The 23,911-nt window shown below is 38.4% G+C and overlaps 1 protein-coding gene across 4 annotated transcripts in view; it reads right to left on the reverse strand.

The window, feature by feature from the left end:
- PAX5 (paired box 5) overlaps positions 1 to 23,911 on the reverse strand; it is a 316,202-nt gene that overhangs the window by 239,485 nt on the left and 52,806 nt on the right. For all 4 annotated transcript variants that reach the window (XM_089670900.1, XM_089670899.1, XM_089670897.1 and 1 more), the window contains exon 4: positions 14,532 to 14,596. In XM_089670900.1, coding sequence (XP_089527026.1) covers positions 14,532 to 14,596 — 65 coding nt within the window. The remainder of the gene's footprint in view (positions 1 to 14,531; positions 14,597 to 23,911) is intronic.

Here is a 23,911-nt window from a genome sequence, read left to right on the forward strand (position 1 = left end):
GGATGAGAAGAAGGAAAAGGATGAGAAGAAGAAGGATGAGAAGAAGAAGAAGGATGAGAAGAAGGAGAATGATGAGAAGAAGGAGAAGGATGATAAGAAGGAGAAGGAAGAGAAGAAGGAGAAGGAGAAGGATGAGAAGAAGGAGAAGGATGAGAAGAAGGAGAAGGATGAGAAGAAGGAGAAGGATGAGAAGAAGGAGAAGGATGAGAAGAAGGAGAAGGAGAAGGATGAGAAGAAAAAGGATGAGGAGAAGGAGAAGGATGAGAAGAAGGAGAAGGAGAAGGATGAGAAGAAGGAGAAGGATGAGAAGAAGGAGAAGGATGAGAAGAAGGAGAAGGAGAAGGATGAGAAGAAGGAGAAGGAGAAGGATGAGAAGAAGGAGAAGGAGAAGGATGAGAAGAAGGAGAAGGATGAGAAGAAGGAGAAGGATGAGAAGGAGAAGGATGAGAAGGAGAAGGATGAGAAGAAGAAGGCTGAGAATAAGGAGAAGGATGAGAAGAAGGAGAAGGAGAAGGATGAGAAGAAGGAGAAGGATGAGAAGAAGGAGAAGGAGAAGGATGAGAAGAAAGAGAAGGATGAGAAGGAGAAGGATGAGAAGAAGAAGGATGAGAAGAAGAAGGATGAGAAGAAGGAAAAGGATGAGAAGAAGAAGGATGAGAAGAAGGAGAAGGATGAGAAGAAGGAGAATGATGAGAAGAAGGAGAAGGATGATAAGAAGGAGAAGGAAGAGAAGAAGGAGAAGGAGAAGGATGAGAAGAAGGAGAAGGATGAGAAGAAGGAGAAGGATGAGAAGAAGGAGAAGGATGAGAAGAAGGAGAAGGAGAAGGATGAGAAGAAGGAGAAGGATGAGAAGAAGAAGGATGAGAAGAAGGATGAGAAGAAGGAGGAGAAGGATGAGAAGAAGAAGGATGAGAAGAAGGAGAAGGATGAGAAGAAGGAGAAGGAAGAGAAGAAGGAGAAGGAGAAGGATGAGAAGGAGAAGGATGAGAAGAAGGAGAAGGATGAGAAGAAGGAGAAGGATGAGAAGAAGGAGAAGGAGAAGGATGAGAAGAAGGAGAAGGATGAGAAGAAGAAGGATGAGAAGAAGGATGAGAAGGATGAGAAGAAGGAGAAGGATGAGAAGAAGGAGAATGATGAGAAGAAGGAGAAGAAGGAGAAGGATGAGAAGAAGGAGAAGGATGAGAAGAAGGAGAAGGATGAGAAGAAGGAGAAGGATGAGAAGAAGGAGAAGGAGAAGGATGAGAAGAAAAAGGATGAGGAGAAGGAGAAGGATGAGAAGAAGGAGAAGGATGAGAAGGAGAAGGAGAAGGATGAGAAGAAGGAGAAGGAGAAGGATGAGAAGAAGGAGAAGGATGAGAAGAAGGAGAAGGATGAGAAGGAGAAGGAGAAGGATGAGAAGGAGAAGGATGAGAAGAAGGAGAAGGAGAAGGATGAGAAGAAGGAGAAGGAGAAGGATGAGAAGAAGGAGAAGGATGAGAAGAAGGATGAGCAGAAGGAGAAGGATGAGAAGAAGGAGAAGGATGAGAAGAAGGAGAAGGATGAGAAGAAGGATGAGAAGAAGGATGAGAAGAAGGAGAAGGATGAGAAGAAGGACAGTTCTGTGACAGTTTCTGTCTATTTCTGACAGTTCTGGGACATTCACTCCATACAGCGGTTTCAACCGCTGTATGGAGGGAATGTCATGGAACTGTCAGAAATAGACTATTAATGACAGTTCTGGGACTGTCCTTCCATGCAGCGGTTGAAACATTGTATGTATTTGTTTCCATAAATGGATCCATTTATGGAAACAAATACATACAATGTTTCAACCGCTGCATGGAAGGACAGTCCCAGAACTGTCATTAATAGTCTATTTCTGACAGTTCCATGACATTCCCTCCATACAGCGGTTAAAACAGCTGTATGCAGTGAATGTCCCAGAACTGTCATAAATAGTCTATTTCTGATAGATCTGGGACATTCACTCCATACAGCTGTTTTAACCGCTGTATGGAGGGAATGTCATGGAACTGTCAGAAATAGACTATTAATGACAGTTCTGGGACTGTCCTTCCATGCAGCGGTTGAAACATTGTATGTATTTGTTTCCATAAATGGATCCATTTATGGAAACAAATACATACAATGTTTCAACCGCTGCATGGAAGGACAGTCCCAGAACTGTCATTAATAGTCTATTTCTGACAGTTCCATGACATTCCCTCCATACAGCGGTTAAAACAGCTGTATGCAGTGAATGTCCCAGAACTGTCATAAATAGTCTATTTCTGATAGATCTGGGACATTCACTCCATACAGCTGTTTTAACCGCTGTATGGAGGGAATGTCATGGAACTGTCAGAAATAGACTATTAATGACAGTTCTGGGACTGTCCTTCCATGCAGCGGTTGAAACATTGTATGTATTTGTTTCCATAAATGGATCCATTTATGGAAACAAATACATACAATGTTTCAACCGCTGCATGGAAGGACAGTCCCAGAACTGTCATTAATAGTCTATTTCTGACAGTTCCATGACATTCCCTCCATACAGCGGTTAAAACAGCTGTATGCAGTGAATGTCCCAGAACTGTCATAAATAGTCTATTTCTGATAGATCTGGGACATTCACTCCATACAGCTGTTTTAACCGCTGTATGGAGGGAATGTCATGGAACTGTCAGAAATAGACTATTAATGACAGTTCTGGGACTGTCCTTCCATGCAGCGGTTGAAACATTGTATGTATTTGTTTCCATAAATGGATCCATTTATGGAAACAAATACATACAATGTTTCAACCGCTGCATGGAAGGACAGTCCCAGAACTGTCATTAATAGTCTATTTCTGACAGTTCCATGACATTCCCTCCATACAGCGGTTAAAACAGCTGTATGCAGTGAATGTCCCAGAACTGTCATAAATAGTCTATTTCTGATAGATCTGGGACATTCACTCCATACAGCTGTTTTAACCGCTGTATGGAGGGAATGTCATGGAACTGTCAGAAATAGACTATTAATGACAGTTCTGGGACTGTCCTTCCATGCAGCGGTTGAAACATTGTATGTATTTGTTTCCATAAATGGATCCATTTATGGAAACAAATACATACAATGTTTCAACCGCTGCATTGAAGGACAGTCCCAGAACTGTCATTAATAGTCTATTTCTGACAGTTCCATGACATTCCCTCCATACAGCGGTTAAAACAGCTGTATGCAGTGAATGTCCCAGAACTGTCATAAATAGTCTATTTCTGATAGATCTGGGACATTCACTGCATACAGCTGTTTTAACCGCTGTATGGAGGGAATGTCATGGAACTGTCAGAAATAGACTATTAATGACAGTTCTGGGACTGTCCTTCCATGCAGCGGTTGAAACATTGTATGTATTTGTTTCCATAAATGGATCCATTTATGGAAACAAATACATACAATGTTTCAACCGCTGCATTGAAGGACAGTCCCAGAACTGTCATTAATAGTCTATTTCTGACAGTTCCATGACATTCCCTCCATACAGCGGTTAAAACAGCTGTATGCAGTGAATGTCCCAGAACTGTCATAAATAGTCTATTTCTGATAGATCTGGGACATTCACTCCATACAGCTGTTTTAACCGCTGTATGGAGGGAATGTCATGGAACTGTCAGAAATAGACTATTAATGACAGTTGTGGGACTGTCCTTCCATACAGCGGTTGAAACATTGTATGTATTTGTTTCCATAAATGGATCCATTTATGGAAACAAATACATACAATGTTTCAACCGCTGCATGGAAGGACAGTCCCAGAACTGTCATTAATAGTCTATTTCTGACAGTTCCATGACATTCCCTCCATACAGCGGTTAAAACAGCTGTATGCAGTGAATGTCCCAGAACTGTCATAAATAGTCTATTTCTGATAGATCTGGGACATTCACTCCATACAGCTGTTTTAACCGCTGTATGGAGGGAATGTCATGGAACTGTCAGAAATAGACTATTAATGACAGTTCTGGGACTGTCCTTCCATGCAGCGGTTGAAACATTGTATGTATTTGTTTCCATAAATGGATCCATTTATGGAAACAAATACATACAATGTTTCAACCGCTGCATTGAAGGACAGTCCCAGAACTGTCATTAATAGTCTATTTCTGACAGTTCCATGACATTCCCTCCATACAGCGGTTAAAACAGCTGTATGCAGTGAATGTCCCAGAACTGTCATAAATAGTCTATTTCTGACAGTTCTGGGACATTCACTCCATACAGCGGTTTCCGGCAAAAAGTGTATGTGCAGAGTTCCTCTATTCTGCAGATACACTTAGAGGAGCTCTGCAGATACACTTAGAGGAGCTCTGCACATACACTTTTTTCCGGTTTGGAATTATTCTTATTTTCATCCTACTTCTTCTTCTTCTTCTTCATCCTCATCCTCATCCTCTTCTTCTTCTGAGGATGAGGATGAAGAAGAAGAAGAAGAAGAAGAAGAAGTAGGATGAAAATAAGATTAATTCCAAGCCGGCAAAAAGTGTATGTGCAGAGCTCCTCTAAGTGTATCTGCAGAGCTCCTCTAAGTGTATCTGCAGAATAGAGGAACTCTGCACATACACTTTTTGCCGGCTTGGAATTATTCTTCTTTTCATCCTACTTCTTCTTCTTCTTCTTCTTCATCCTCATCCTCAGAAGAAGAGGATGAGGATGAGGATGAGGATGAGGAAGAAGAAGAAGAATGAAAAGAAGAATAATTCCAAGCCGGCAAAAAGTGTATGTGCAGAGTTCCTCTATTTCTGACAGTTCTCTCACAGCTTCTTCACATGTACAGCGGTTGAAATATCTGTATCCTAAATGGAAACTAATAGATACAAATTGTATCTATTAGTTTCCATTTAGGATACAGATGTTTCAACCGCTGTACATGTGAAGAAGCTGTGAGAGAACTGTCAGAAATAGAGGAACTCTGCACATACACTTTTTGCCGGCTTGGAATTATTCTTCTTTTCATCCTACTTCTTCTTCTTCTTCTTCTTCTTCTTCTTCTTCTTCATCCTCATCCTCATCCTCTTCTTCTGAGGATGAAGAAGAAGAAGAAGTAGGATGAAAAGAAGAATAATTCCAAGCCGGCAAAAAGTGTATGTGCAGAGTTCCTCTATTTCTGACAGTTCTCTCACAACTTCTTCACATGTACAGTGGTTGAAACATCTGTATCCTAAATGTAAACTAATAGATACAATGTTTCAACCGCTAAACATGTGTTCCTTCTGTCAGAGAACTGTCAGAAATAGCGGAGCTCACTGCAGGGACACTTTTGCCGGCTGATCGGGAAATGTTCGATTCGCGCACCCGAAGTAGGCAAAATTTCGGTTTCGACACGAATCGAATATTTCCTGAAATTCGACTCGAATTCCGGTTCGCCTAGTTCGATTCGCTCATCTCTACCTACAACTACAACGTATGTCTGAGAGCCCAGCTAATATCAGCACAGCATGCTGGATTAATGGTCCTGAGTAGAATGAAATTGAAAGTCCTTATTCCAAGACCCTTGACCAGTGTTCACACCCGTTTGTGCTAGAATCACATACCGCACTCACCAGATATTGGTGAAAAAAACGCCTTATGTATAGGTTCAGGAATCCTAGATCCTCTCAACTCAGCCTGCAATCACCAGCTTAAGATAGAGATCCCCCAATGTCATATCACTATAATGGAGTACAGGGGAGCTGGGATATACATTACTGTGTACATGTTATCACTATAATGGAGTACAGGGGAGCTGGGATATACATTACTGTATACATGTCACATCACTATAATGGAGTACAGGGGAGCTGGGATATACATACTGTATACAGGTCATATCACTATAATGGAGTACAGGGAAGCTGGGATATACATTACCGTATACAGGTCATATCACTATAATGGAGTACAGGGGAGCTGGGATATACATTACTGTATACATGTCATCACTATAATGGAGTACAGGGGAGCTGGGATATACATTACTGTATACATGTCATATCACTATAATGGAGTACAGGGGAGGGGGGATATACATTACTGTATACAGGTCATATCACTATAATGGAGTACAGGGGAGCTGGGATATAAATTTCTGTATACATGTCATATCACTATAATGGAGTACAGGGGAGCTGGGATATACATTACTGTATACATGTCATATCACTATAATGGAGTACAGGGGAGCTGAAATATACATTACTGTATACAGGTCATATCACTATAATGGAGTACAGGAGAGCTGGGATATACATTACTGTATACATGTCATATCACTATAATGGAGTACAGGGGAGCTGGGATATACATTACTGTATACATGCCATCAGTATAATGGAGTACAGGGGAGGGGGATATACATACTGTATACATGTCATATCACTATAATGGAGTACAGGGGAGCTGGGATATACATTACTGTATACATGTCATATCACTATAATGGAGTACAGGGGAGCTGGGATATACATTACTGTATACATGTCATATTACTATAATGGAGTACAGGGGATCTGGGATATACATACTATATACATGTCATATCACTATAATGGAGTACAGGGGAACTGGGATATACATTACTGTATACATGTCATATCACTATAATGGAGTACAGGGGAGCTGGGATATACATTACTGTATACATGTCATATCACTATAATGGAGTACAGGGGAGCTGGGATATACATTACTGTATACATGTCATATCATTATAATGGAGTACAGGGGAGCTGGGATATACATTACTGTATACATGTCATATCACTATAATGGAGTACAGGGGAGCTGGAATATACATTACTGTGTATACATCATATCACTATAATGGAGTACAGGGGAGCTGGGATATACATTACTGTATACATGTCATATCACTATAATGGAGTACAGGGGAGCTGGGATATACATTACTGTATACAGGTCATATCACTATAATGGAGTACAGGGGAGCTGGGATATACATTACTGTATACATGTCATATCACTATAATGGAGTACAGGGGAGCTGGGATATACATTACCGTATACATGTCATATCACTATAATGGAGTACAGGGGAGCTGGGATATACATTACTGTATACATGTCATCAGTATAATGGAGTACAGGGGAGCTGGGATATACATTACTGTATACATGTCATATCACTATAATGGAGTACAGGGGAGCTGGGATATACATTACTGTATACAGGTCATATCACTATAATGGAGTACAGGGGAGCTGGGATATACATTACTGTATACACGTCATATCACTATAATGGAGTACAGGGGAGCTGGGATATACATTACTGTATACAGGTCATATCACTATAATGGAGTACAGGGGAGCTGGGATATACATTACTGTATACATGTCATCACTATAATGGAGTACAGGGGAGCTGGGATATACATTACTGTATACATGCCATCACTATAATGGAGTACAGGGGAGCTGGGATATACATTACTGTATACATGTCATATCACTATAATGGAGTACAGGGGAGCTGGGATATACATTACTGTATACATGTCATATCACTATAATGGAGTACAGGGGAGCTGGGATATACATTACTGTATACAGGTCACATCACTATAATGGAGTACAGGGGAGCTGGGATATACATTACTGTATACATGTCATCAGTATAATGGAGTACAGGGGAGCTGGGATATATATTACTGTATACATGTCATATCACTATAATGGGGTACAGGGGAGCTGGGATATACATTACTGTATACATGCCATATCGCTATAATGGAGTACAGAGGAGCTGGGATATACATTACTGTATACATGTCATCAGTATAATGGAGTACAGGGGAGCTGGGATATACATTACTGTATACAGGTCATATCAGTATAATGGAGTACAGGGCAGCTGGGATATACATTACTGTATACAGGTCATATCACTATAATGGAGTACAGGGGAGCTGGGATATACATTACTGTATACACGTCATATCACTATAATGGAGTACAGGGGAGCTGGGATATACATTACTGTATACATGTCACATCACTATAAAGGAGTACAGGGGAGCTGGGATATACATTACTGTATACATGTCACATCACTATAATGGAGTACAGGGGAGCTGGGATATACATTACTGTATACATGTCATATCACTATAATGGAGTACAGGGGAGCTGGGATATACATTACTGTATACATGTCATATCACTATAATGGAGTACAGGGGAGCTGGGATATACATTACTGTATACATGCCATATCGGTATAATGGAGTACAGGGGAGCTGGGATATACATACTGTATACATGTCCTATCACTATAATGGAGTACAGGGGAGCTGGGATATACATTACTGTACACATGTCATATCACTATAATGGAGTACAGGGGAGCTGGGATATACATACTGTATACATGTCATATCACTATAATGGAGTACAGGGGAGCTGGGATATACATTACTGTATACATGTCATATCACTATAATGGAGTACAGGGGAGCTGGGATATACATTACTGTATACACGTCATATCACTATAATGGAGTACAGGGGAGCTGGGATATACATTACTGTACACATGTCATATCACTATAATGGAGTACAGGGGAGCTGGGATATACATTACTGTATACACGTCATATCACTATAATGGAGTACAGGGGAGCTGGGATATACATTACTGTATACACGTCATATCACTATAATGGAGTACAGGGGAGCTGGGATATACATTACTGTGTACAGTTTTATATTTTGGACTCTTTATTCTAAAGAAAAATGTAATTTCATAAGCTTTAAGGGGGCATGGTTGGGGGCGGACCAGGGGTGGGGTTTGGGGCGGGCCGGGGGTGAGATTGGGGGGGACCTGGGCAAGGTTGGGTAGGGCAACTGGTAGAGAGTAAGTTTTGAGACTGGCTAGTAGGTCTGGACTCGAATTTTAAACCCCAGGGGTTAGACAAAAACATAGAAACACTACATGATTTGCAGGTATGAAAGTCACTACATGTTTCGTGTTGAACACGGATGTGATCTAACATTCTTTTGCTTCCGCTGTGTGATGAGACACCTAGCTAACAGGTGGGAAGCCTCACTTTCCTCATTCACTTTTTAGTGCTGCTAGTAATATGGAGTCATGTGAGAACTTACCGAGCTTCAAAGATGGCAAATTTTTGGCACTCGCTTAGTCTTCACTGAAAGATCAGTAAGCTTAGCGTTCATGGGAAGCTCAGTAAGCTCTGACACAACTCCGTATTACTAGCAGCACATGCAGTGAATGAGGAAAGTGAGGCTTCCCACCTGTTAGCTAGGTGTCTCATCACACAGCGGAAGCAAAATAATGTTAAATCACTTCCACTTTCAAAGCAAAACATGTTGTCACTTTCATACCTGCAAATCATGTAGTGTTTCCATTTTTTCTCCAACCCCTGTATATATACAGTATATACATTTATACACCATATATATATATATATATATATATATACAGTATATATAAAATACATAATAAAAAGCTAAGGACAGCTAGGAAGGGTATGTTTCTTCTAATTATAGTGCATATGTTCTTTAACCATTTGCCACCCGACCTATAGTAATATGATGGCTGGGCAGGAGCTTCCTGGTCGTCATATGAAAAACTATGACCAAAAATAATAACTTTAAAAACATTAGTATGCCTCTTAGTAAATACCTTAGGGTATCTACTTTCCAAAAAAGTGTCATGTGGGAGATATTTGTACTCTCCTGACATTTTAGGGCCTCAAGAAACGAGATAGGCCGTACATCAGGATTGATCAATTTTCAGATATACTATACCTGTATATCCCATAGTTTGTAGACTCTATAACTTTCATACAACATAATAATATACACTAATTTGGGTTATTTTTACCATATAAATGTAGCAGAATACATTTTTGTCCTAAATGTAAAAAGATTATTTCTTTGCAAAATTTTATAGTAGAATCAAATAAAAATATTTTATTTTCACAATTTTCGTTTTTCTTTTGTTTATACAGCAAAAAATAAAAACCCGTTGGTGAATAAATAGCATCAAAAGAAACCTCTATCTGTCTCAAAAAATGGTACAAATTTCATTTGGGTACAATGTTGGATGACTGAATAATTGGCATTCGAAATGTGGCAACGGCAAAAGCTGAAAATTGGCCTGGGCAGGAAGGGTATGAGAGTGTCCAGTATTGTGGTGGTTAAGGAAACATATATGATCTCAAAGCTGCACCATAACAGTGATGGCGATAAAATATTTATGAGCCAATCCTAATCACCTGAAAATTCAGCATCTTTATATAATAATACTTTTCCCCACAAAGCATTTCTGGATTGTGTTATTCTACCACAGGCCAAACAATACATGCTCTTTAAGGGTCACCACAATATAAATTATTCAAGCTTCATTCCATATTTTATAACAGGGTTGTAGTGTGAACATGGATAGGAAGACACATAAACTGAATAGTATTGTAAACTGTACGCGCTAAAAGTTCATTTCAAGCAATGTACAAGTATGAGCCTGTGGCTGAGTCCGAGCACAAATGGATATACTACAGGCTGGTGTCTGAGATAGAAAACATCTTCCATCAGTGAACATCATATAGAAAGCTAGCAGGTGGAATTTAGAAAGTAGCAACAAATTCTATTTTCCCCTTTCGTGCAGATCTTTGAGTCAGAAGGATAACTAACTAAGGTATTGCTTCAGTGAACCCTTTGTATAAACCTCCTCATTGCTGACCCTGGTATGTCTCCAAAGGGAGCAACAAATAAGTCTTTGGCACAACACAGAATTTTAAATAGGATGAAGGTATAAATCCTCCATCCTTTTGGGGAAACCCTTTTAAGAAGGATTACCGAGACAAAACTGCATTGTAATGATGTGTGATCATCAATTTGCATCTATAAAGAGGACTAAAGTTAAGAGAATATCTGGACCAACTTGTATAATCTTGCCGTCATTCCACCGCCTTAGTAAACTGTTTAAAACGGATTTGTTTAAAGTAACAGTTTATACTTCAGCATTCCCTGTTTGTCCTTTCAGTAGTGTAATTAACATAGAGTACTAAAAGTGGTTCATATTTACAAAGATATTTTAAAATGGCAAAAGAATGCATTTAAAGGAATCATACCAACAGGTGCTGAAATTAATTAAAATTAATTAATTAAAATTTTAATTAACATTGATTTAAAAGAAGGTAAGTATAAGACTATCAGGAGGACTGCGGGTATTAACAGAATAGGTGTAATTGCACAAAACGTGCAGTTAGACTTTAAAGGTTAAGTTCACCTTTTGAAAAAAAAAATAAATGCACATTTTTTGCAGGTAAAAAACAGTGAGTTTGTTATTTTTTTGTAAGGAGCCTGCAGAACATTGCACTCACAATTAGCAGACTTTCAGGATAGCTGTCTGCCAATACTTCACAAGGGCAGGCAGCTACTTGACAGTAGGAAGAATCAATACACTACCAGAGAGCTCACCAGCACCCTCATAGTTCATTAAGAACTACAAGCCTTCAGCTGCAAAGGCTGGTGGTACTTGTAGGCAATTCATTCACAGGAAACTGTGAATGAATGACGCAGCCGTGCAGGTGTTCATTGTTTTTAAATTGTGACAGCGGCTGCAGGGAGAAGATTCCCTACATGCTGTCACAGGGAGGGGCGATCGGGGGTGCAGGGTGATGATTCTGGAACATATTACATGAATCACCCTAAAAATGGGTGGAATATGTAACATATGCCAAAGGTAAAATTATCCTTTAACCACTTGCCAACCTCTAGTTCTAGTTCTCTCAGACCTCTGCCCCCCTGTGCACCCCCGGACACAGCGGCCCTTTACCATGTGGTCAGCTGTGTCCAATCACAGCTGATCACATGTAAATAAATGCCAGTTATCAGCTTTTCCTTTCCTCACCACTGTCACTGTGTGAGAAACAAAAAGCTGATAATCGGCAATCCTGTGACAGCACACATTTACACTGATAATCAGTGCCCTGATTATCAGTGCAGCCCCATCAGTGCCAATCAGTTCCTATCAGTGCAGCATATCAGTGCCCATCACTGCAGCATATTAGTGACCATCAGTGCCGCCTTATCAGTGCCCATTAGTGCAGCTTATCAGTGCCACTTTATCAGTGCCCATCAGTGCTGCCTCATCAATGCAGCCTCATCAGTGTCCATCAGTGCAGCCTCATCAGTGCCTATTACTGCAGCCTCATCAGTGCACATCAATGAAGAAGAAAAATTACTTATTTGCACGATTTTATAACAGACACTAGGAAAAATTTCATTTTTTTTTGTTTCTTTAACAAAAATTAAAAAAACCCAAAGATGATTAAATACCACCAAAAGAAAGATAAAAATGTCATATGGCTACAGTGTTGCATGACTGTGCAATTGTCATTTAAGGTGCGACAGCGCCGAAAATGAAAAATTGGCCTGGGCAGGAAGGGGGTGAAACTGCCCAGTATTGAAGTGGTTACAGACTGAATATTCGCTGAATAGGAACTAAACAAAGGTCCTTTTTTACTTTAATATCTGTTGAACCTTCAGCAAGAGAAACCTACTAAGTTTTAGTTTCAATATGGTCAACAAATGACAATGTTGGCTCTGGTTTATTAATGTGTCAAGTGAGGAGAAATGAAGTTATCCTGTGCCCAAACCTGCAAAGGACCAGATCTGCTACACTTGATTGGCTGTTTTAAGTTAAAGCAGAAATAAACTGTTGCTGAGCACCAAAAAGTGAAAACGCTATTTAATTCCTTTTTAATGTTCAAAAAATAGTCACCCATGTCTCCGTGCTTTATATTTTTGAGAAATTATTTGGAAAAACACCTTAGCATTTCTAGTGGCAGCCATCATAAGTAAGGGCAGATGATTCATGTAGCATTTACTTCCTGAAATCCATCTGTCCTCAGGCATGCGGGCAGGAGGCAGTGCTTAGCTGAGAAAGCCCCTTCTCCCCTCCTCCAGACAAAAAAAAAAGCCCATGAAGACTCCTTGGATATATGTCATTATTTTGGCCTAGGCCAAAAACCAAGAAGCAACTAAAGGAATGTAAAATAAGTAAATATAATATGCCATCCTATCTATTTACTAATGCTAGGAGCATAAACAGTAAACCTAGTTAATGGTGATTGAGAAGAGTTTAGTTCCTCTTTTATGCTCTTTTATGCTCACTTTTCACTATGCTTCATATTCACCTTCATTGTGCGTATTACATTCCCTGATACCCAGTGATCACTAATGATTTGTGTCACCTTGATCATATTTTCCAGGATTGCAAGCTGTCTTTATGTTGGCATCCAGTTTTGGTGTTCCTATTGGTAATCTTCATAATGCACCCCCTGAGCCCCTAAAGAAGGCTAAGGGTGAAACGCGCTGGGACTCTGCCCCCTCTACCCGAGATTTGCATATATATTTCATCATTTTTATTGTGATCAGATTTGATGATATAAGAGAGGTGGGGTGTTGTTGCTGAGATTTTGCACCCACCGAGATTTATATGTACATTTGTACTATTGTCTACATTGATCCTGTGACCGCATTATATGATGATAAAAGCAAGGTTGGGTGGTGCTGTTTTGGGGGTATTGTGCAACTAATGATGGTTTTTGCTTATTTTACCTGTACCATGCTAGTTTGGGGTGACTTTTGTCACCCTAAAATACTTTTTTTTATGACGAAGCCTTGTAAAAAAATATACCAATTTTAAATCATGTGTTTGTTTCAATTCTTCTGAAAGAATGTATCAGCACCGTAAAAAATCCCCAATTCTGTTTTTTTTAGTTGTTCTTGCTATTTTTTTTTTCTTTATGACATTACATACTTTATATAGTATTAAATAAAAACATTGATTTCTAAGACTGTTGTATTAAGGTTTGTTGGAGCCTCACCAAATAGTTATGGAAGTTTGTTCCTATACTTTGCATGCCACTAAATAGTTAGTTTTCCTCTGTTGCTTTTCTTAGACTTTGTATTCAAATTTGTGTTTTTCAAATTTGTGAAGTGAGTGTTAATATGGTAAAAGCAGCATACCTAAAGCGTATCAATTAAGATTATGTACAAGCACATTTCAAGTCAGGTTCATTTTTTAAAAAATGTTTAAAAACTTCTCCCACCTCTCTACTCAAGAGTGTAACTGCACAAAGAACAGGCAGGACTTGATGATGGAAAGAGGAGCTGAGCGCATTTAAACTACTTACTGGCTAATGATGCATAAAATGTTATGAATAAGTATCTATTTTTTGATTTATTACTTTAATTATCCAACATACCATGGTCCCCCGTTAGCGTTTTTGGTGTAGATTTCAATTTTCTGTCTCAGGGTAAAATCTATTTATCATAATAATCAGTAAAATACAAAACCTTTTAACAGTATTTATAAAATTAATTTACCATGTTCAGCCCCTGGAGAATGACAAAGGAGTTATATTAGTATGTGCATGCTGAAGTATTTTATGTAAAATTATCTATCCGTACGAATAATTAGAACTTCTTAAGACATTCATCTTTTTTTCTGTACTAAAAAGATATTTTCTCACCTATGCTGTGGTTTGATGGTGGTACTTGCTGGTTTGTGGGCTGTTGCACTTTTGTTCGGATGATCCTGCATTGAAGTGAAGGATACAAAGTTACATTTAGCGTCATCCTTAAATTAAAGTAATAAAAGCTGAATATAAATAAGATGAATTTGAAAGAATGTATTACAGTAATTCAACCTTTTCTGTTCATATACTATAGTTCGTTAGTGAGTTTCATGTTTAATTTGAACAGTGATATCTTTACAATGTAGCCATGGTAAGACAGTATAAGACCACTCAAGCATGTTTTGTGCAGCAGCTAGCTGAATGGAGCTCAAATTTTTACCACCAGAAAGCCTAATGATAAACTATGGAAACTACCATTGCTGGCATGATTTTGTAGGTGTATCTGTTAGGGCCTATACACACATGGGCGGTACGTTTTGGTGCATTTATTGCAAGTGCATCAATGTCTGCTATGTCCTGTGTTCACATGCGCTCTGTTAAAGTAGCCAATTTTTTTTTTCTTAAATCTGCCAATGAATCATAATGGATTAAAACGCATATATACATGTCCAGTGGTGCCATCCATTATTAATATACAAAAATCAGACCTAGTCTATTTTTTTTGTAATGCGGAATTCTACAGTTTGCTGCAATTCAGGTGCATTGCTTTAGGGCAGCCTTTTTCAACCAAGGTGCCTTCAGGTTTCTTGAGGGGTGCCTTGGCAAAATTTCTGAAAATTGCCCCAAAATTTTATACAAGCCAGTGGGTGGATCAAGCCTGCCCTTTAGTTACAGAAAGCCACAGGTTTTCATTGCACACCATTACAACTTTCTAGCCACCTGCGTTCTAACAACCATGATATCATTGGTTGATAAGGAGGACAATGGGTGCCTGAAAAGCATCTTTGTTTTTCCCTCCCCTGCCCCTCTCCATCAGCACTAAGGCCACAGTAACTTAGTAAGGGAGAGAAACTGAGGGAGAGGAGAAACATTGGAATACTAGTCAGCACCAATGTAAAAGGTGTATTTGTTTGAAAGAAGAAGTCACCGCTAACGTTGGGTGTCCTATGTGTGTGAATGTAGCTGCATTATTTAACTATTAGTTTTGTTTTTTACATTTTAGACTGGGGTGCCTCAAAATTGTGCATAATTTTAAAGGGTGCCTTGACTAAAAAAAAAGTTGAGAAACAGTAATATAGAGCATTGCAGTACAACGTATTTATTAATGGCACATCAATACACTAAAGCATTGTTTCTCAACCTTTTTTCTGTCACGCCATCGAATGGCTGGTGTCATACCTGATCACATGGGCAGCACCATGACAACTGCAGATCAAGCAGAGGCTAAGATGGCAGCTTACTTGGCTGGAAAGGAGGGTTTAATTCTGCTCTAAACTGGCCATACTTGTTACAGTCAGATTATACAATATTCTTCAGAACTGCCGACAACTACGTAGTACAAGGGCCTGTCTAATTGATTATTAATTACTTGAATTGTTTAGCTAAACCTTATATTACATAGATTTGGTCAATCTTAAAGAATTTTTTATAGAGGTCGTACAGGTAGGGGGGGTTATCAAAACTGGACAGACAGAATCTGGAGCAGATGTTCATGGCAACCAATCAGCTTCCATCTTTCATTTTCAAAGCCTAAAGTAGAAAATCAGTCCCCTATGATAGACCCCTCTCCAGTGCCAACATTAGAGATGAGCGAATCGAACTTGGCGAAGTGGAATTCGTTTCGAATATTAGGAAAAATTCGATTCGCATCGAATCCGAATTTTCGCAAACTTCGGATGCACGAATCAAATTTTCCCCGATCAGCCGGCAAAAGTGTCACTGCAGAGAGCTCCGCTATTTCTGACAGTTCTCTGACAGTTCTGACAGTTCATTTACAGCGGTTGAAACATTGTATCTATTTGTTTCCATTTAGGATACAGATGTTTTTATTCGGAAATAAATAGATACAATGTTTCAACCGCTGTAAATGAACTGTCAGAACTGTCAGAGAACTGTCAGAAATAGCGGAGCTCTCTGCAGATACACTTTTTGCTGTACTGGAATTCTTCTTTTCATTCTTCTTCTTATTTTCATTCTTCTTCTTCTTCCTCTTTTCATTCTTCTTTTCATTCTTCTTCTTTTCATTCTTCTTCTTCTTTTCATTCTTCTTTTCATTCTTCTTTTCATTCTTCTTCTTCTTCTTTTCATTCTTCTTCTTCTTCTTTTCATTCTTCTTTTCATTCTTCTTCTTCTTCTTTTCATTCTTCTTCTTCTTCTTTTCATTATTCTTTTCATTCTTCTTCTTCTTCTTTTCATTCTTCTTTTCATTCTTCTTCTTCTTCTTTTCATTCTTCTTTTCATTCTTCTCATTCTTCTTTTAATTCTTCTTTTCATTCTTCTTCTCATTCTTCTTTTCATTCTTCTTCTTCTTCTTCTTTTCATTCTTCTTCTTCTTTTCATTCTTCTTCTTCTTCTTTTCATTCTTCTTCTTCTTCTTTTCATTCTTCTTCTTCTTCTTTTCATTCTTCTTTTCATTCTTCTTCTTCTTCTTTTCATTCTTCTTCTTCTTCTTTTCATTCTTCTTTTCATTCTTCTTCTTCTTCTTTTCATTCTTCTTCTTCTTCTTTTCATTCTCTTCTTCTTCTTTGCATTCTTCTTTTCATTCTTTGCATTCTTCTTTTCATTCTTCTTCTTTTCATTCTTCTTTTCATTCTTCTCATTCTTCTTTTAATTCTTCTTTTCATTCTTCTTCTCATTCTTCTTTTCATTCTTCTTCTTCTTCTTTTCATTCTTCTTCTTCTTCTTTTCATTATTCTTCTTCTTCTTTTCATTCTTCTTCTTCTTCTTTTCATTCTTCTTTTCATTCTTCTTCTTTTCATTCTTCTTCTTCTTCTCATTCTTCTTTTCATTCTTCTCATTCTTCTTTTCATTCTTCTTTTCATTCTTCTTCTTCTTCTTTTCATTCTTCTTCTTTTCATTCTTCTTTTCATTCTTCTTCTTCTTCTTCTTTTCATTCTTCTTTTCATTCTTCTTCTTTTCATTCTTCTTTTCATTCTTCTTCTTCTTCTTTTCATTCTTCTTCTTCTTCTTTTCATTCTTCTTTTCATTCTTCTTCTTCTTCTTTTCATTCTTCTTCTTCTTCTTTGCATTCGTCTTTTCATTCTTCTTCTTCTTCTTTTCATTCTTCTTCTTCTTCTTTTCATTCTTCTCATTCTTCTTTTAATTCTTCTTTTCATTCTTCTTCTCATTCTTCTTTTCATTCTTCTTCTTCTTCTTCTTTTCATTCTTCTTTTCATTCTTCTTCTTTTTCTTTTCATTCTTCTTCTTCTTCTTTTCATTCTTCTTTTCATTCTTCTCATTCTTCTTTTCATTCTTCTTCTCATTCTTCTTTTCATTCTTCTTCTTCTTCTTTTCATTCTTCTTCTTCTTTTCATTCTTCTTCTTCTTCTTTTCATTCTTCTTTTCATTCTTCTTCTTCTTCTTTTCATTCTTCTTCTTCTTCTTTTCATTCTTCTTCATCTTCTTTTCATTCTTCTTTTCATTCTTCTTCTTCTTCTTCTTTTCATTCTTCTTCTTCTTCTTTTCATTCTTCTTTTCATTCTTCTTCTTCTTCTTCTTCGTCGTGCCCCGTGACTGCCCAAATGAGTGAAGTGTGCGGTGATTCTAAGATCGACGGCACTCATCTGCATGTCATACTGACTGACAGTATTATTTCTCTTCCCCAGCAGACTCCAAGGGCATTTAAATTAAAGGTACAGTGTTCTGCACTAATATAAAGGCTCTCTGAAGCCTAGAAACCCTTTAAATAAGTTAAATTCGTGGCAAATAAATTCGCATCGAATCGAATTTCTCCCGCAAATTCGGCGAATCAGCCGAATCGAATTTTTGAATAATTCGCTCATCTCTAGCCAACATCTTTATGCTGAAGGGCTCTACTGGGCCTTCAAGACCCAGCAGAGACCTGCAGTACATCCCACATATGAGCAGACACTATAGGATCCAGGACCTAATACATGCTTCATCTTTTTACATGCTTGGGAAAACCCCCACACATCTACAAATGTGCAGCAAGTCTTCGGTGGATATCAAAGCCCTGTGGCACATCTACACAGAATCTGGTGCACACTGTCATTCTCACATAGGTAAGAAGGAAGACAGGGCTGTGTTGCAGCACAAACAAATGTAAGAAATGCAAAAAGCAAACATTTTAATCTAGTTGTGAAAGAGGGAGGGGTGTGTAAATATATATAAATAAGTTGCTTTACAGGGTGAAGATCAACTTTAACCACTTGACCTCAGGAAGATTTACCCCCCTTCCTGACCAGGCCATTGTTTGTGATACGGTGCTGCGTTACTTTAATTGACAATTGCACAGTCATGCAACGCTGTACAGAAATGTGATTTTTTACATTTATGTAATGTTTTTCGCACAAATAGAGCTTTCTTTTGGTGGTATTTGATCATCTCTGTGTATTTTATTTTTTGCGTTATAAGCAAAAAAGTCTGCCAATTTTGAAAAAAAAACAAAATTTTTTATTTTCTGCTAAAAACATATCCAATAATATATTTTAAAAAAACGAATTTATTCATAATTTTAGGCCAAAATGTATTCTGCTACATATTTTTGGTAAAACAAATCTCAATAAGTGTATATTGATTAGTTTGCTCAAACGTTATAGCGTCTACAAACTATTGGACGTACGGTATACTGGATTTTGTTTTTTTTTTTACTAGTAATGGCGGTGATCTGCGACTTACAGTGGGACTGCAATATCGGGGCACTTTTTTCACTAAATGACACGTTGTGGAAACCAGTGACACTAATACAGTGATCGGTGCTAAAAATATGTACTGATACTGTACTAATGACACTGGCTGTGAAGGGGTTAAACATCTAGGGTGATCAAAGGGTAAACTGTGTGCCTAGCTATGTGTTTGTTGTACACTAGGTGGTGCCTTTACTGGGGGAAGTGAAGGATTGTGTTCCCAGCTTTGCAGGGAGACACAATTCTTCTCTCCCCCGCCCTGTCAGAACAGAGCTCTGCCTTGTTTACATAGGCAGAACTCTGTTCTGTGTCCTGATTAATGCACGGTGGATGCCGGCGGACATCCATTCACAGGCATTCACAGATCGACTTGAGTGTTCACAGCAGAAGCGATCCACCTGCAGTGTGCCAGCGCCCCCCTATGGCAGAAGTGCAAAATCACTTATATATTTACGTGATTTTGCACAGGAGGGCCACCCTGTAGCAGTAAAAGGAAATTCACCTTTGAGAACATGTTACATGTTCCACTCCCACAGCCACCACCCACTCCTCTGCATCTAGTGACAGCTAGCGGGGGATCTACTACAACTGCTAGCTGTCACTATTTTAAAATTTTATTTTATCTTTAAAAAAAGATGCCCACACCTGTCATTCATTCACAGTGTTTGTGCCTTTGTGGCTGTTGACTTCTAGTTCTCGAAGAACTAACACGGCGCTGTTGAGCACTGCGGTAGTTCATTCTCTCTTGCTGTCAGTGTGTCATACGAGGTACAAACAGATAGATACACTGACAAGTCTGCAGGAGTCCTGCATGGCACCAGTGATCTGCTGAATGGGGTGCAATGCTTTACAGGCTCTAAGTAAATTAAAAAAAAATAATTAATGCACATTTTTTTTACCTGCAAAAAGATGTGCATTTACAATTTTTTTTTTAAAAGTTGAACTTATCCTTTAACTGATCAAACTGAAGTTAGAAGCTGATTAGGTGCCATGTGCATATTCTGACTGCTCCAGTTTTGATAAATCACCCCCCAATGTGTATAATGTGTATGGCCACCTTTAAAGTACACTTACACAGGGGTTTTCTGTAAATCAATACAAAATGTGTCCCAGTTTTTTTCGGTGAGCAGAATTTGTCCTGGCACTGAAGGGATTATAGTAGAAAGTGTATCCAACATGACATCCCTTTTGAACTTATTACAGCCATTCACATTTACTAACAGGTGCAACTTCTGTATGTTTCAAAGAAATGTATAAGCAACAGAGGCCCAGAACAATTATGCAAATTGGGAGTTCAGATTCTTAATGCTGCTTGCTTGTTCCAGGTCAGTAATTTAAAGTACTAAAGCTATCAAAGCAGCATTAAACCCCAAAACAAAACAACTCATCATTCCCTAAACTGGGTTCTTGGGTGTCTCTGCTCTGGATGGAGGGGTAATGATGACACCTTTGGACAGTAACATTGTCAATCTGGGGAGAGGGTAGCCTTAGATGCACCAGCAGATTTAGATGGACTTGATAATTAATTATGCCAAACTCCGGCTAAGCAGTTACGGCAAACTGTTTTTTTTGTAATAAAGGTTTCACATATATAAATAAAAACAGACATTGTAAGCACCTCTGTCAGCAGTAAATGGTTTGTCTCAGCACTCTAACTGACATTTTTGCTGGACAGCTTGACCTAGTAAATGTAGTTGAAAAATAACAGAATTAATGGTCTTATCACCAGGTGAAAATAAAAGTAAAAAAGGTGAAGGCTACATCCACATGACCTTAAAACTTTTAATGATACAAATGTTCCTGCATAAATGGTAATTGCTTTTAGATCAAATTTTAAAAAAGGTAAAATTGTTCTGTAGTTTTTTTTTTTTTTGCCAGAATACATATGCATGTCCTTAGATTTTTGGATTTTGTGTCACAGATCTGAACACAGTGTAAACAATGCAGCTGCATTCAGATCCATAAATTAAAAAAAATGGTTATAAATGCTTTGTTTTAACTGCTGTATGAATTAGGCCTAAATAGAAAGCTAATGCAGACATCATATCTAAGAACTGGTCAGCTGCAATATAATGACTTTTTGGTTTTGGGTTTAATACCGCTTAAAAGTGGCATGACACCCAGCCAACTAGCACCCCACCTCCCACTCGGAGCACAATAACTACTCTCTGATGCCATTACTAAATAAGGTAAAGCCGTTTTTGCTTTGAATACCAAAGCATGTACAAGGGAAGCCAAAAAAATAAGAAAAGCATTTTTTTCTATTGTCATTGAACTACTGAAATGTAGACAGCTTGACCCTATTAACAAGGATCTGTGAACTCTCACTTTGCTAAGTGAACAGTTTCTACTATTTTATAAATTAACCCCACTGAGTCAGAACATTTAGCTCACCAAATAATACTGCCAAATCTGAATTCATAAAAGTTCAACTAAACAACATAAATACTGAAACCAAGGGTCCCTCTGCTATTCCGACAATCTGTCTATGTAAGACAACCATTCAATACCACAACATCAGATATTTTTTGCACAAATATAGTAAAATAGAAACAGCAATCAACATGCAAAATTTAGGCTATAAAATTAATTGCATAATAGTCATAAAGAAGTGAAAAATTACATTCATTCATTGCAAGTGAATCATCCCCACTAAATTAAAACACATGCCAGAAGATACACCTTCAGTGAATGTTTAGTGACTGCCCCATTATTGGCTTTGTAGCTGTATATGTGATTTTTTTAAATAACAAAATTATAACTCTCTAAAGAATACAAACAAAACATAGTGATGAATAGTAACAGATGTTTACCTCTAATGAATCTACTAGGAAAATGTTAATATTCTTTTTCAGAGTTTGATTTTAATATCGTTTCAGGGGCTGACATTTGACAGCTAATGGTAACACAGACATATCTGGATGAAGTGTAAAAATAGGAATCATATTGATTGAACCAGTCTCCAGCTTATATGATAATAGCTCGGAATACTAAATTGTGATATTTTGTTTGTTGACGTGTATCTAAAGAATTAAGCAGCACATTTCTAAACTCCCATAAAAAGGATACATTCTCCCTCTAATCTGTTCAGAAAATTTGTTCCGCATAACAGTTAGGTTTAGTGTAAAATCATGCAGAATTGTGCAAACATTATATAAATAGAGTATGAGTAGATGTTTGATTCAGTGAAACTATGAAAATCAACCTAGAAATTGGTTTAAGAGTCACCGGAGTGTAGTGAAAGTGGTGATTTTACGCATCAAATGCAGCTAAGCAATCTGAATTATCCATAATACTGTGTTTATTTAAAATTGTGGGAGAAGCTATTGTTTACACTCTTTTATTTTTATTTGATATTTATGGCTTTCACTGTCACTATGTTTAAAATACTCTCTTTTGCAAGAACCCCCTCTAGTGTAAAATGGTGGAAACTGCAGTGTGTTCTTGATAGCTGTAGCACAAATGACTGCCTATGAGTCATATAGCGGTTGCTTTACTAAAGGTTGTTCACTTTTTGCTTTGCAAGGGCATTTTCCCTTAGCTTAGTGAATGTAAGGAAGCCTTCTTTGTAAAGTGAATTTTCACAATATTTACAAAGCTAAGGGAACATGGTAGGCCACATAAAATGACAGAGCATGCTGAAGCGCACAGTGCACAGAGGTCACCAACTGTCTGTACAGCCAATAGCTAAAGACCTCCAAACTATGTGTGGCCTTCAGATTAGCACAACAGTGTGTAGAGAGCTTCATGGAATAGGTTTCCATGGCCGAGAAGCTGCATCCAAGCCTTACATCACCAAGTGCAATGCAAATCGTCGGATGCAGTGGTGTAAAGCACGCCGCCACTGGACTCTAGTGCAGTGGAGACGTGTTCTCTAGAGTGAGGAATCACACTTCTCTGTCTGGCAATCTGATGGACATGTCTGGGTTTGGCGGTTGCCAGGAGAACGGTACTTTCCTGACTGTTTTGTGACAAGTGTAAAGTTTGGTGGAGGGAGGATTATTGTGTTGGGTTGTTTTTCAGGGGTTGGGCTTGGCCCCTTAGTTCCAGTGAAGAGAACTCTTAAGGAATCAGCATACCAAGACATTTTGGACTATTTCATGCTCCCAACATTGTGGGAACAGTTTGGGGATGGCCCCTTCCTGTTCCAACATGACTGCACACCAGTGCACAAAGCAAGGTTCATAAAGACATGGATGAGTGAGTTTGGGGCGCAGGAACTTGACTGGCCTGCACAGAGTCCTGACCTCAACCCGATAGAACACATTTGAGATGAATTAGAGTAGAGACTGTGAGCCAGGCCTTCTCGTCCGACATCAGTGCCTGACCTCACAAATGCGCTTCTGGAAGAATGGTCAAACATTCCCATAGACACACTCCTAAACCTTGTGGACAGCCTTCCCAGAAAAGTTGAAACTGTTATAGCTGCAAAGGGTGGGCCAACTTAATATTGATCTCTACAGAGAAAGACTGGGATGCCATTAAAGTTCATGTGCGTGTAAAGGCAGGAGTCCCAATACTGTTGGCAATATTGTGTAGTTGCTGATTATCTCTTCTGTTCTAATTGGCCCTTACTCTAACTTTTGAAAGTATAGAGTATTGTATACCATATTTTCATCACTGCCCTGC

The sequence above is a fragment of the Staurois parvus genome, unplaced genomic scaffold (assembly GCF_062004578.1).
Source record: "Staurois parvus isolate SC_StPar_1 unplaced genomic scaffold, SC_StPar_1.0 ptg000096l, whole genome shotgun sequence".
Taxonomy (NCBI): Eukaryota; Metazoa; Chordata; class Amphibia; order Anura; family Ranidae; genus Staurois; species Staurois parvus.